Source organism: Uranotaenia lowii, chromosome 2, assembly GCF_029784155.1.
Source record: "Uranotaenia lowii strain MFRU-FL chromosome 2, ASM2978415v1, whole genome shotgun sequence".
NCBI lineage: Eukaryota > Metazoa > Arthropoda > Insecta > Diptera > Culicidae > Uranotaenia > Uranotaenia lowii.
In genome coordinates this window covers 63,823,363-63,835,386 of record NC_073692.1, presented here as the reverse complement: position 1 = coordinate 63,835,386, position 12,024 = coordinate 63,823,363, and the positions used below count along the sequence as shown (strand labels likewise).

At 42.9% G+C, this 12,024-nt stretch overlaps 1 protein-coding gene across 15 annotated transcripts in view; it reads left to right on the top strand.

The window, feature by feature from the left end:
* Window positions 1–12,024, top strand: part of LOC129748355 (piezo-type mechanosensitive ion channel component-like) — a 157,406-nt gene that overhangs the window by 80,105 nt on the left and 65,277 nt on the right. For 11 of the 15 annotated variants that reach the window (XM_055742946.1, XM_055742943.1, XM_055742948.1 and 8 more), the window contains 7 exons: window positions 3,740–3,833; window positions 4,222–4,346; window positions 4,416–4,613; window positions 4,679–5,089; window positions 10,038–10,186; window positions 10,260–10,403; window positions 10,469–11,977. In XM_055742946.1, coding sequence (XP_055598921.1) covers window positions 3,740–3,833; window positions 4,222–4,346; window positions 4,416–4,613; window positions 4,679–5,089; window positions 10,038–10,186; window positions 10,260–10,403; window positions 10,469–11,977 — 2,630 coding nt within the window. Of the gene's footprint in view, window positions 1–3,394; window positions 3,509–3,739; window positions 3,834–4,221; window positions 4,347–4,415; window positions 4,614–4,678; window positions 5,090–10,037; window positions 10,187–10,259; window positions 10,404–10,468; window positions 11,978–12,024 lie in introns of all 15 variants that reach the window. The other 4 variants (XM_055742947.1, XM_055742940.1, XM_055742944.1 and 1 more) reach the window with 3 other exon arrangements.

Below are 12,024 nucleotides of genomic sequence, written 5' to 3'. Positions count from 1 at the left end.
GCACAAGTAACCATAAAAAATATGTTTTGTTTTTGAACTAAAAATCACAAAAATCTTCAAAAAAAAAAAATTATTCTATGCTACTAGAATTGGTGCGAAAATGTTTAACGACAATTACGTTGTTAATTAACCTAAAAGCTGAGATTCACTTCATCGATAAGCGATAAAGTTTTACGATTTTTTTGATGAATAGTTTGTAAAATTTAAAGTTGGTAGTGGCTTGGTTGGTATCACTGAAAAAACTGTCTAGAAATTTATTATATAAAGCCCCCATATCGGTTTTGATGAAGTCATTTTCGAAATAAAATGTTTTTAAATTGTGGTGTCAGAACGCACCAATTCCCTTTTTGTTTCTATGAATTTCTCAATTAGAAAGATTTTAATGATGAAAAGCGAATAGTGACGATCTTTTTAAATAATGTTATTCAGTGTTTTTAATTAAAAGATTAATAACATTAAAAGGTTAGTAACATAACATCAAAAATTACCAACAAATAGGTAGTGAGAAATAAAAATAAAACCTGATTAGTATGGTTTCGTATGGCTGTTACGAATTATCAATATAACATTTCTTACGTAAGATTTTTGGAAACCCCCCCTACCCCCCTAGTAAGAGATCGTAAGCAAATATGAAACCTCCCCACCCCCCCTATGTGCTTACGTAATTAGTGAACGGCCCCTAAAGAGTTAAAAGTTGATAGTTAAAAGTGAGAGGAAAGAATTAACAGTTAAGAGTTGAGAGTTAATTGTGGTTAAAGTCTGCTTCATTTAATATTGGAACAAATTCTTTTGCTCATTGTGGCGCTCCTAGTGGACAGATTTGGAAACTTTTTTCACCCACGTGTCGGGAAATTCATTACCTTTCACCATGTATTTATGTCATAACACCAAACGATAGCATTTTGTAAACAACCGCCATGGAAGCCGAACGGAGAGATCAAATTGTGCACAGTTTTCATGAAAATCCATTGTTGTCGGCATCGAAGCTAGCTAAACAGCTTAAAATGCCCAGAAATACCGTATGGCGTGTTATCAAGCAGTACAAGGAAACATTGACGACGGCTCGGAAGCCGCATTCGAAGCGTCGGAGTGGAACTGTCGACCGGAAACTGCGTGGGAAAGTCATCAAGGCCGTCAAGAGGAATACCAATCTTTCAGACCGCGATTTGGCCAATAAGTTCCAGGCCGCTCACAGTACGGTGCGACGAATTCGTCTCCGGGAAGGAATAAGGTCATTCCGAGTCAGCAAACAGCCAAATCGGACGCTGAAGCAGAACAATGTTTCCAGAATCCGTGCTCGAAAGCTGTACGACCAAGTGCTGACCAAGTTCGACGGATGTAAAGTCTGCTTCATTTAATATTGGAACACAAACAATTGCGTGTAGTTCAGTCATTTATTAACGAATTCATAATTTGTTTTTCATACAAATGTAGCATTTTCTTTACTCTTTCATAAAAAAAAAAATTGAAAAAATTATTCATTGCTGTTTCGAAGAAATTCTCGTACTCGTACTCGTAAGAAAACTGTGCACAATTTGATCTCTCCGTTCGGCTTCCATGGCGGTTGTTTACAAAATGCTATCGTTTGGTGTTATGACATAGATACATGGTGAAAGGTAATGAATTTCCCGACACGTGGGTGAAAAAAGTTTCCAAATCCGTCCACTAGGAGCGCCACAATGAGCAAAAGAATTTGTTCCAATATTAAATGAAGCAGACTTTAATAGTTCAGAGTTGAAAGTTGAAAGTCAGGTTCAAAAAAGTATTTTTTTAACAACCTTTTAAAAACTGAACGTTTAGAGTTGATGGTTGAAGGTTAAGAGTTCAAAGTTTAGAGTTGATGGTTGAAAAAAAATGAAATGCTTCGAAGGCCCAATACATTGCCAACAATTTTCGCAACCCGTTGCTTTAAATCGATCCGGATAAAATTTTTTTAGTTAAACTCTCTTCGAATGAAGGTAACCGATGACTTTCTATGAATTCAGCCACACACAGTACCTATTTACTGAAATTCGTTCAGCCAAGAGGTTCCTCAAACCCTAGGTCAGGCAAATAGAAACTCGCTGCAGGCTTTTTTTTTTACTTTTCGACAGAAAACTGAGCACTTTTTGAAAAGATTTGTAATCGTTTATGATACAAATTCGTACCGGAACCAAACAAAATCAACAAAGTTATTGTTTTATAGATGAGGCATGCCCAGTCTGGTGAAACTTGTAAACTTATCCAATGCAAAACTCTCTCAAAGACTTGGAAAAAAGTTTTAAGAATGATCATTCTAATGAAATAAAATTTTATACCTGCTCACAGGTCGGTGATTAAATCAGATCAATGTGACATTTGAGCGCTATTTTTTTTTGGTTTTTTTTCTTCTGTTTTCCACCCCTGGCTCAAACCTTCTTTTTAAGTATTAGTTATCTCTCTTTTTTCCTCATTTTTTTTTTCTAAATTTTAAGGCTTCCCCTCTAATTTTCGTATCGTGCCAACCAGACACCACGTTTACGAAACCCGTTTCGTATAATCTTTCCAGATTGAAATTATTGTTTTTCCCCGTTTATCTTTCTTTTCAAATTTTCGGTTTCCGCTTGAATTTGCTTAAAATGTTTGTGCAATGTATGGTGCAATGTATGGTGCACAAAATCGAGAGTCTTTTAATACTGGTCATTTGTCTCAAATTGTGAACAGCCTCTAATACCTTTCATCGTATGAATCTCCAAACATGGGAATCGATAAAGAATGCTACTTAAAACCTCCAGTAGTTAAGAAAATTCTAAATCCGGGCTTTATCTGACAACGATAAAGTTCTATTAGTGAAAACTATTAATCCAATTTGCAACTGTGGGGGTGACATTTTCTTTGTACATCTTGTAGTATCCCTTGCACTTGTATACTATACTGTTTATAACTGACTAATAAATTAACATTTAGAGAAGTCGCTGCTCGTCTCACATCGGTTGCTGAAAAATAACACCCAGTAGAACGCTGCAAAATATTTTAACTCCAAATTTCAGTTTCTAAATTTTAGTTTTGATTTAAGGTATTTTATTTAAAAACAACACATTTTTCTTTCTTTCTCTTCTATGTTTCCAAAAATTGACCCGTTTGGCTTCTGTTATTACTTTTGTTTTGGTTACGCGTGTGATTTTTCATAATTTAATTCTGCTCACTGCGCTGCGAATGGTGCTTATTCTGTATGACTGCGCACAACTGCACTCTGTAACTCATAAATGGCTGCGATCTCTAACACTCGCGGCAACGATTTTCAAAAATTGCATTTTGGAAAATCGAAAAAATCACCATCTATCGGATCTGTGTGCTTTAATAAATCATCTTACAAATCTACGTGGCCAACAAAAAAAAAAAAATCACGCAAATGGACACGCTTTAATGTGTCTAGAGCGATTTATCCAAGAGACGCCGAGATGGAGCAACTAGAGGGCGTATTTTTCCCGTCATTGCGCCAACGCTATCTGCTTCCACGTCCGCTTCCGCCCCGGACGAGCGGACACCTGTACGTATTTTATTTTGTATGATTAATACTTCATTTATCGCCTGTTTTAACCGTTCATTTTTCCTACATGTTCTACGTCTTTTTTGTCATTCTTCTCTGAGTGTTTCAGTGTGCTTCTGAATGAATGAAAAATAGCTTACAATTTATCTGTGTCAGATTACAGTGTATATGTTGAAAATCAGCGTAACTCAAATGATTTGATTGATAAAAACCATTCTTAATTTATTCTAGCTGATGCGTGGCGGAACTCGAAGGGTGCGAGATGCTTCCGCATCCGATGCGCAAAATGCAATCCCACAAGACTCGATCGCGATGCATGCCATCGGTAAGTCCATTCTGCGACAATTCGCAGTTCCCCAGTTACCCGTTCAAGGCTTTCAGTTCAAGATTCCTGGGAATCATTGTTTTTACTTATACACATTTTTATTTCTCTTTCGTTTTCGTTCTTTTCGGTTGTTGCTCACGGCTGTGAACATTTTCTCCACCCTGTAAATATTTGCTGATACTAATCGTGAAATTGTGTGATTGAACTTACAACTCTGATATGAATGTACATAAATTCTAACTCACCAACAACAACCAACTGATTGGCCACCCAAACCTGCAAAACCGATGTCAATGAAAATTGCAAATGCACGCACCCCGTGTTCTCGAATTATAATTTTATTTTTGAACTAACCTCTCGACAAAAAATGAACATGAACCTAAATTAGGTCGTAAAAAATTTTCAGAAGAGGATGATTCGTCCAGCTTTTTTGAGCAGATCATGCTGGCCACCGGGAATGTTGCCAACTTCATCTACAAAAACAGCTACATATTCACCAATGTCATAATGATGGTAAGTTGGGGTTTGATAAATTTAAAAGCCCTAAGTAAATAATACTGATTACGATTTTTGTATACGCAGACTTGGAGCATCATGTACCACAGCTGGTTAACATTCGTGCTCTTGATCTGGGCCAACCTCATTTGGATCATGCCAAACCAACGGAAGAACATGTTGAATTCCAGTCCATTCCTAGTCATTTACGCCGAACTGTTACTGCTGGCTCAGTACGTTTACGGAATGAAACTCACCGACGATGAGCTGCCGTCCTCCGTTAATGTAAGACTCATGAAAATAACTTTAAAATTGTGAAAAATTCCTCACGGTATTCTTCTTTCAAACAGATCACCGGAATAAATCTGGCCCAAATTGGGTTCATCAAGTATCGCGACTACCCGTGTCTACCGCTGCTTATCAAATCCTCGTTCACAACCATGTTCTGGATCTCGCTGCGGCAGATGATCCAGGAGAAGCAGATGGAGCGGCGTACCTCCACGATAGCGGACATGGCGGCCCCGTTGCAGGTGACGGTTGGAGCTGCGACGGCAGCTGGTTCCGGCCCCGGGCGGCCACTGGAGAAAAAGTCCTCCGCTTTTATCACCCGAACCGGAACTTTGATCAATTCGTTTTTGATCAAATTTTGGATTTGGGTGGTGGCCATTACGCTGTTTTTGTCCGGTATGACCGGGGTACGCATGACTGGATTCCGGATCGTTTACATGGCCCTGTTCCTCATCTTCGTCCTCACATTCCAGGTAAAACCTTTTTTTAAATTTGCTTACACCGAAACGGAAACGAAATCGGGAATAATCTGAAGTCCAAAGTCCCGAATCAAAAATATTTGTAACACAGTGCTTTGCAACACAGCTATAGATGAAACTTAACCCTCACCTGTCCTTAAAATTTTTACCCGTTACAGTTCCTGGAGTTTCAAATTGACACTCCTGACTAAAACCAATGTATCTTTCTTGTTTCTAAACCGATTTTTACAAAATTAATAATTTTGGAAACCTCGTAATGAAACATAAAAATATAGGTTCCATATTTACAGTCTAAAAAAAACAACAAAAAAAACATGCTTCGGAAAAAGACTGTAGATCAGCTATGGAATGCCAGTCGGGGTTCTGGAAGAAGTGAAATAATATTCACCAATTGGTTCCGGCTCACGCTTGAAGATGTTGGAGTATAAACCGGGGCTAGGCAAAGGTCTTGACTTTTTATTCTAGCTTGGCAACAAACGACTTCAATACCTGGAGATGGTTGTAGTGGAATACGATAGAAAGAGTAGCATTTCTTGATTCCCCAAAAGAACGCCACCCCCTCTTTGCCTATCTCGATCCAGGCGAATTATGTTATGTCTATGGAAGTTGAAATCTATGTTTGGAGAAAGCCAAGTTTCGCATAAAACGAACACATCACAATACATGAGAGTTATAGTAAAGGCTTTCTTTTTCAAGAATTCTCTCAAAAGAGATATAAACATGTTATTAATCATAGTCCTCCTGGTATGCTGAAAAAGTCCAGGGTAAATGCAAAAATTTCCGAGAATTTCATCTTACCATCATCCGAAAAGCTGGGAAAATCATTAGAAGATGGATCAGATGCAGTTTCTCTGGGAATTGTTGCATTCCTGTTATCTACTGATGGGCCTGAATTCTGAAAGAAAGCCTGGTGTTTTGACTTTCCAGAAAGTGGAGGGAAGTCCTTCGGAGACGGATTAATCCCGGAGGACTCTGAAAGTCTGGCAAAGAATTGAACAACATGTCTCTACGATTTGTTAGAGCGAATTTTCAGAGAACTCTTGATTTTTTCTCGGCGCGATACTCCTCGCACTTAAGGCAGCGTGACTGTTGCAATTGTAGGCGGCCGTATGATCCAACTGCTTGTACTTCTGGCAGAACATGACCGAAGGCACATAAGTAAAGTCTCACAAGTAGACGAAACTTCCCGATTGCGACGTAATCAGGAAGTGCAGTGCCGGAAAAGGTAAGTCGAAAAGAGTTCGACATGCAAAAAGGTTTCCACGTCACGAGAACGTAAACACGGTACTCGATCCTAAACTTCTGGTCACTTCCATGGATATGGAAAGCGTTAGTATGCTCCATAGTACACTTGTTTTTTGCGTCCCCCCAGTTTGCTACTCTGGGTCCATGGGTACAATGGGAAGACTCATGATATACTCCGTGTATACCCCCCACTCCCTAAACTCCACCTGGGGCCGCAGACCTGGTTCCCACCTCGAACTGTTCAGTACACCATGCTTCAATAGTGGGAGGTCTATTCGCGCTGATGCGCTCCAAGGCAATACTCATTAACAAGACCACTTTCAGCAAAACCTCTCATCCTTACGACTCGACTCCTGAACTCTCCTCTAATGACTCGAGATCCGACCCCTCCTCTAATGACTTGAGATCCGACCCCTCCTCGCATCGACTCGACGTTTACCTCTCCTCTGCACGATTCAAGGCCTGATCTCTCCTCTAACGACTTGAAATCTGACCTCTCCTCGTAATGACTCGAGGTGACCAGTTGTACCCCTCCTCTTGTTGATATGGGGCCTGATCCCTCCTCGTACGACTCGAGACCCGACCCCTTATCATAAAGACTCGGGGTTGACCACATTAACCTGCCGCCGGTCGTGGCCTAGAGGATAGCATTCCAGTCTTCTAAGCCAGAGTCCATGAGATCGAATCCCGATCACGTCACATATAGTGCTCTTTCTGTGGTCTGGTGGTTTTAACATTTGTAAGATGCTAGCCATAATATCCTTGAAAGATGTACGCCTTAGAGTTAAGTAAGTTAGATCTCTTCAAAGAAACATGAAGTTTTACTGAGATCCTATATGTGTGTGTTCGTTTTTTTTTTTTTTAAAAAAAACCTCTCCGCCTGAAGGTTTGAGGCCTGACCTGGAATCCGCACACATCCTCTGTACAACGTTGTCTGCTGTCGTATCGGGCCCACAGGCGGTAAATATGGAAGTATGTACCGCCGCAAACCTCGGACAGACAAACACCACATCCTCGGGTGTTTCCTCTTCGTCTCCACAATCTGGGCAATATGGCGAAGCCACATGTCCAAACCGGTCTTCTTCCGATCCAGCTCCCGATGTGCGGGATCAGACGATGGGTCCACCTTCCTCTAGTTGAGCTGTCCCACAGCTGCTGCCAGTTGGACATCGAATCCTCATTGGCGAGATCTCGTACAGTGGGCGTGTCTTTGTTGTCGTAGCAATAGACATCCTCCTCGAGCAAAACCAAGATGGGCATGACACCCGCTACTACACAGGCGGCTTAGGACGACATGGTCCGGTATCCTCTGATAACCCGCAGGTTCATCAGCCGCTAAACGCTGCTAAGTCGCTGCAGGTTACAGTGTCTTCCCAGGGCCTGCCTCCAGGCTGCTGCTCCGTACCGCAAAATCGATGTGGTCACACTTGCCAGGATCCTTTTTTTTGCTACTTCGGATGGCCGAGGAGTTCGGCATCATCCGTGTGAGTGCGGCCGTGGCCATTGCCGCTCTCTTGCACACGTAATCGACATGGCTCGTAAAGCTGAGCCTGTCGTCTATCATCACCCCTAGGTACTTTATTGCGCGTTTGGACACGATATTGCACGGTCCAACGGCAATGGTACCTGTTTGGGTACATCATCCGCAAATCCTACGAGTTCAGCTCCCTTTGGGAGACTCGTTCGTAGGAGTTCGTCGTAAGCGATGTTCCACAGAACCGGGCCAAGTATTGACCCTTGTGGAACACCCGCCGAGACCTCTTATGTTCGTAAACCCTCGCCGGCGTTGAAGGCGTTCTTCACATCCACAGTGACCACCGCGCAAAAGCGTAGCCCTCTCCTCTTGGTCAACCTGGCTCAGCCCGCTACCTCGATGACCGAGTGGATGGCATCTACAGTACTGCATCCTCTACGGAAACCAAACTGTTTTCCCGAGAGTCCGCCCTCGCTTTCAGTGTATCTCTGAAGTCGGTTCTGAATCACCTTCTCCAGGACCTTACCCGCTGTATCCAGTAGACAGATCGGCCGATACGCTGATGGGTCTCCTGGACGCTTACCCGGTTTTGGCAGAAGGACCAGATTCTGCGGTTTCCACTTGTCAGGGAACACCCGTTCCGTCACGTATCGTTGCAACGATGTCCGGAACATATCGGGGAACTCCATAATCGCGGCCTTCACTGCGACGTTCGGAATGCCGTTCCTCAGTTGAAGAGACTTGGCGATCTCGCGAAGTTCTTCCACCGTTATACGCCCTTCGGCGCTGGTGTCCCAGTCATACGGGACTGTTGGCCAGCGTATAACATCGTGCTGTGGGAACAACTCATTGATAATGACTCTAAGTTTTTCAGGGCACGTTTCAGGTGGTGCACCCCCACTTTTAGTTCTGCCCAAGACTATCCGATAGGCATCACCCCATGGACAGTCAGTTGGCGTCACGGCATAACTGCTTGAAATAGTATATTTGTTTACGAATCACCTCCAGTATACTTCTCAGCCTCTTCTGTCATGATTCTAGACTTGACTTCCTCTTGGCTTGAGGTCTGGGCTCTGCTTGTGATGGCTCGAGGCCCTCTCCTGTGCCCTTCCGTGTGGCGATCATGAGCAGCTTATCCTAGACTCGCGCCTGTCACAGCACGCGTTCGGTCGTACGGTGACTCACCCGCCGAAAACGTGAAGCCACTCTACCTGAGAGCATTTCGCGAATTCTCCCTACGAGTTCGACTGCGGAAAAGTTATACGCAGCCTCCGACAGACAGATGGCGTTCTTCACGCAGGTACTCAGCGACGGTGGGGTATCCTAAACAACGCACGCGACGTGCCTAGCAAATCCCTATACGTAGTAGGAAAAGTCTTATCTTTATATGATTTCCTGAGGATCGGGGGCACTCGACTCGAAAGTTCTCCCTCCGAACGAGCAATCTATCCCAATCGTGATTCGGTTTTCCATAAATCTGGCAGCACTGGGCTTTCTCGCTCTTCTTAAGCCGATTGAAAGCAGCTTATCATAGACTTGTGCATGTCACAGGAGCACACGTTAGAGACTTTTACGAAGACGAATCAGATGAACCCCTACTCGAGTGGCGAAGTAGAGCTTCTCTACCCGAGAGCATTCTGCATCGCAAATTCGACATTCCCTATCAACGGAATCTGCAGAGATAAGACTTAACCTTTTCCGCAGTCGAATTCGTAGGTGCAGTGTATTCGTGCTGCGGGATCCTCTCTCACATTTCACGAAACAACTGTAGATGACATTTTTCGCTGATCTTGATCATAGCGTCGTCTCTCTCGGGTTTGACGCGGCGGCCTTTCAGGTGCTACCGGTGTCTTTTCGTTGATTTTCTTTGTATCCAATTTTTAGGGGGACTTGGCGTCCTATGTCACTGAACTCACTTTACTCTTTACAAGACTTCAGTCAAACTTCGATTACCTCTTGCGCAATCATCATCTGAGCTGTTTCTTCCTATCTGGCCTTATCAGTATCGAGCCCATTCATAAAAATTTGCTCATCCATATTTACTGCCACTATCATATTTATTACTATCTCCCGTTCACTCAGACCATCTACATTTCTTGGGGATTGAGCCTCCTCAATATCTTTACTAGTTTTGGGCACCTTGTCCACTAAATGTATGGGTCCTTGCTCAAGGGTTACTATTGAATAACGCATAAATGTTAACGAAAATTCTCTTGGTTTCAGTTCTCATTCAAAGTCTGGCGCAAGATGATGTACGCATTCTGGCTGACCGTCATCGTGTACTCCATGTCCATCCTAGTGTTAGTCTATACCTACCAGTTCGATCAGTTCCCTCTCTATTGGAGGGAATATCTCAAGATTTCCGATACATTGTAAGTCGCTCGTTTGTTTGTTTGATTAATATAAAAAAAGTTGACAATTTTTTTTCATTTGGTTAAAATTCAGACAAAAAGATATCGGTCTGGAGCTATACGAAACGAAGCAACTTTTCCTGCATCTCCTCAATCCAACCATGATAGTCATCATCACCGTGATTCAGCTTCACTATTGTCATAAGAAATTCCTCGAAATCTCAGAAATACCAGTTATGTGAGTATTTATTCCAAACGACTAAAAAACTGGCAGATTCCATCATTCTATCTTCCATTTTTCAGTCAAGAAAGCGACATCCCAGTGATATCGGAAACCAGTTCAGCGTACGGTACATTTTCCAAGCGGAAAAAGCATAGCAGTGCAACGGATGCTCCACCCTTGGAAAGGGATCCCGAAAACTCGGAGGAAACGTCCCGGTTGAAAGGATCCAATAAGGAAGAAATCCAGGAGAGAGTGATCGCGGACAACACTTCGGAAATTCTCGAGGATCTGCGTTTCCGGAAGCTTTCGAAGCAAGAAATCAAGGGTGTAGCTCAGAAGATGTTTAACATCGTATCCAAACTGGCGGAGCTGTTTTGGTTGTTTGCCGAAATTCATTTGCTGAAGATCATCCTCATCGTAGCGTTCTCACTGAGCGTGGAAACGATAAGTTTTATACATCTGATGTATGTGCTCATGACGGTATTCGCGGTGAAATCTCATACCGGTTCGTTGGTTCTCATTACGCGAATAATGTCGCTCATTTCTGCGATTTTGCTCATTACCACTATGATCTATCAAGTGGATTATATCAATGAATCGAACTATGAGAGCACGTGTCCCAACATCGACGTCAACGAGACCCATTGGGATATGAATAATGCCAAGTGGTTTGGATTCCAGAAAACCTCGGGGGTTAACAGCTTAGCGGATCTTTTGCGACCTTATCTGATCTACATCATAGTGGTTACGATCCATGCGGTTGTCGTGCTGCGTCAAACCATTCGACGGCTACGACTTGGACAATCACCGAGAACTCCGCATCTGATGTTCCCAAATATCACCCGGGCGGATGCGGACAAGGACATCCCCCGTATGATCAAGTACCTGTTCAACTATGGTTACTATAAATTCGGTGTAGAAATCTCACTAGTAGCTTTGATTATCGTGACGGCGTGGAGGATGGACATCTTTTCCTGTTTCTACGCAATTTGGATATGTTTCTTGTTTCATATGACGAGGGAAGGGTTGCGTAGGATATGGCGTGTCATAACCTGGTTTGTTGTGGTGATAATCCCCTTCCAATACGTGATCTTTATTGGGCTGCCTCCAATCCTTTGTGTTGATTATCCATGGGATATCGCCTTCTTAGACAGGTTCAGAAAATGGGCCATGCTTCCGGAGAATACGGCTGAGTTTCGGGAGCAAGCTTCGAAAATGGTAGCCGATTTCCTGCTACTGATGTTTTTGTGTCGTCAGACATTGGTCTTCCGGATCGAGATGAGGTACGCATCTTGTCCGGATGACTTTGGCGGTGGCAGTAATAAATCTGCCTTGGAAGATATCGACAAACTTGGGACGGTTCCGTTTATCAATCCTACTCCCGATTTCATAGCCAAAGTTCGGAACTGGCTGGATGTGGTAAAGCGAGGAGTTTTCCTCGTGTTTTTCTGGTTCACTCTGGCAATTGTGTTTTGGACCGGCTCCAGTCGAGTGACCCTTTTTTCGATAGGATATCTGATAGGGGCTTTCACATTTTTGTGGCAAGGAACCGATTTCTACCTGAGACCGATTAAGTCTATTCTGAAAACGTAGGTCTATTAACTGCATTCAAAGTAGCTTTAATTTAATAAAAACA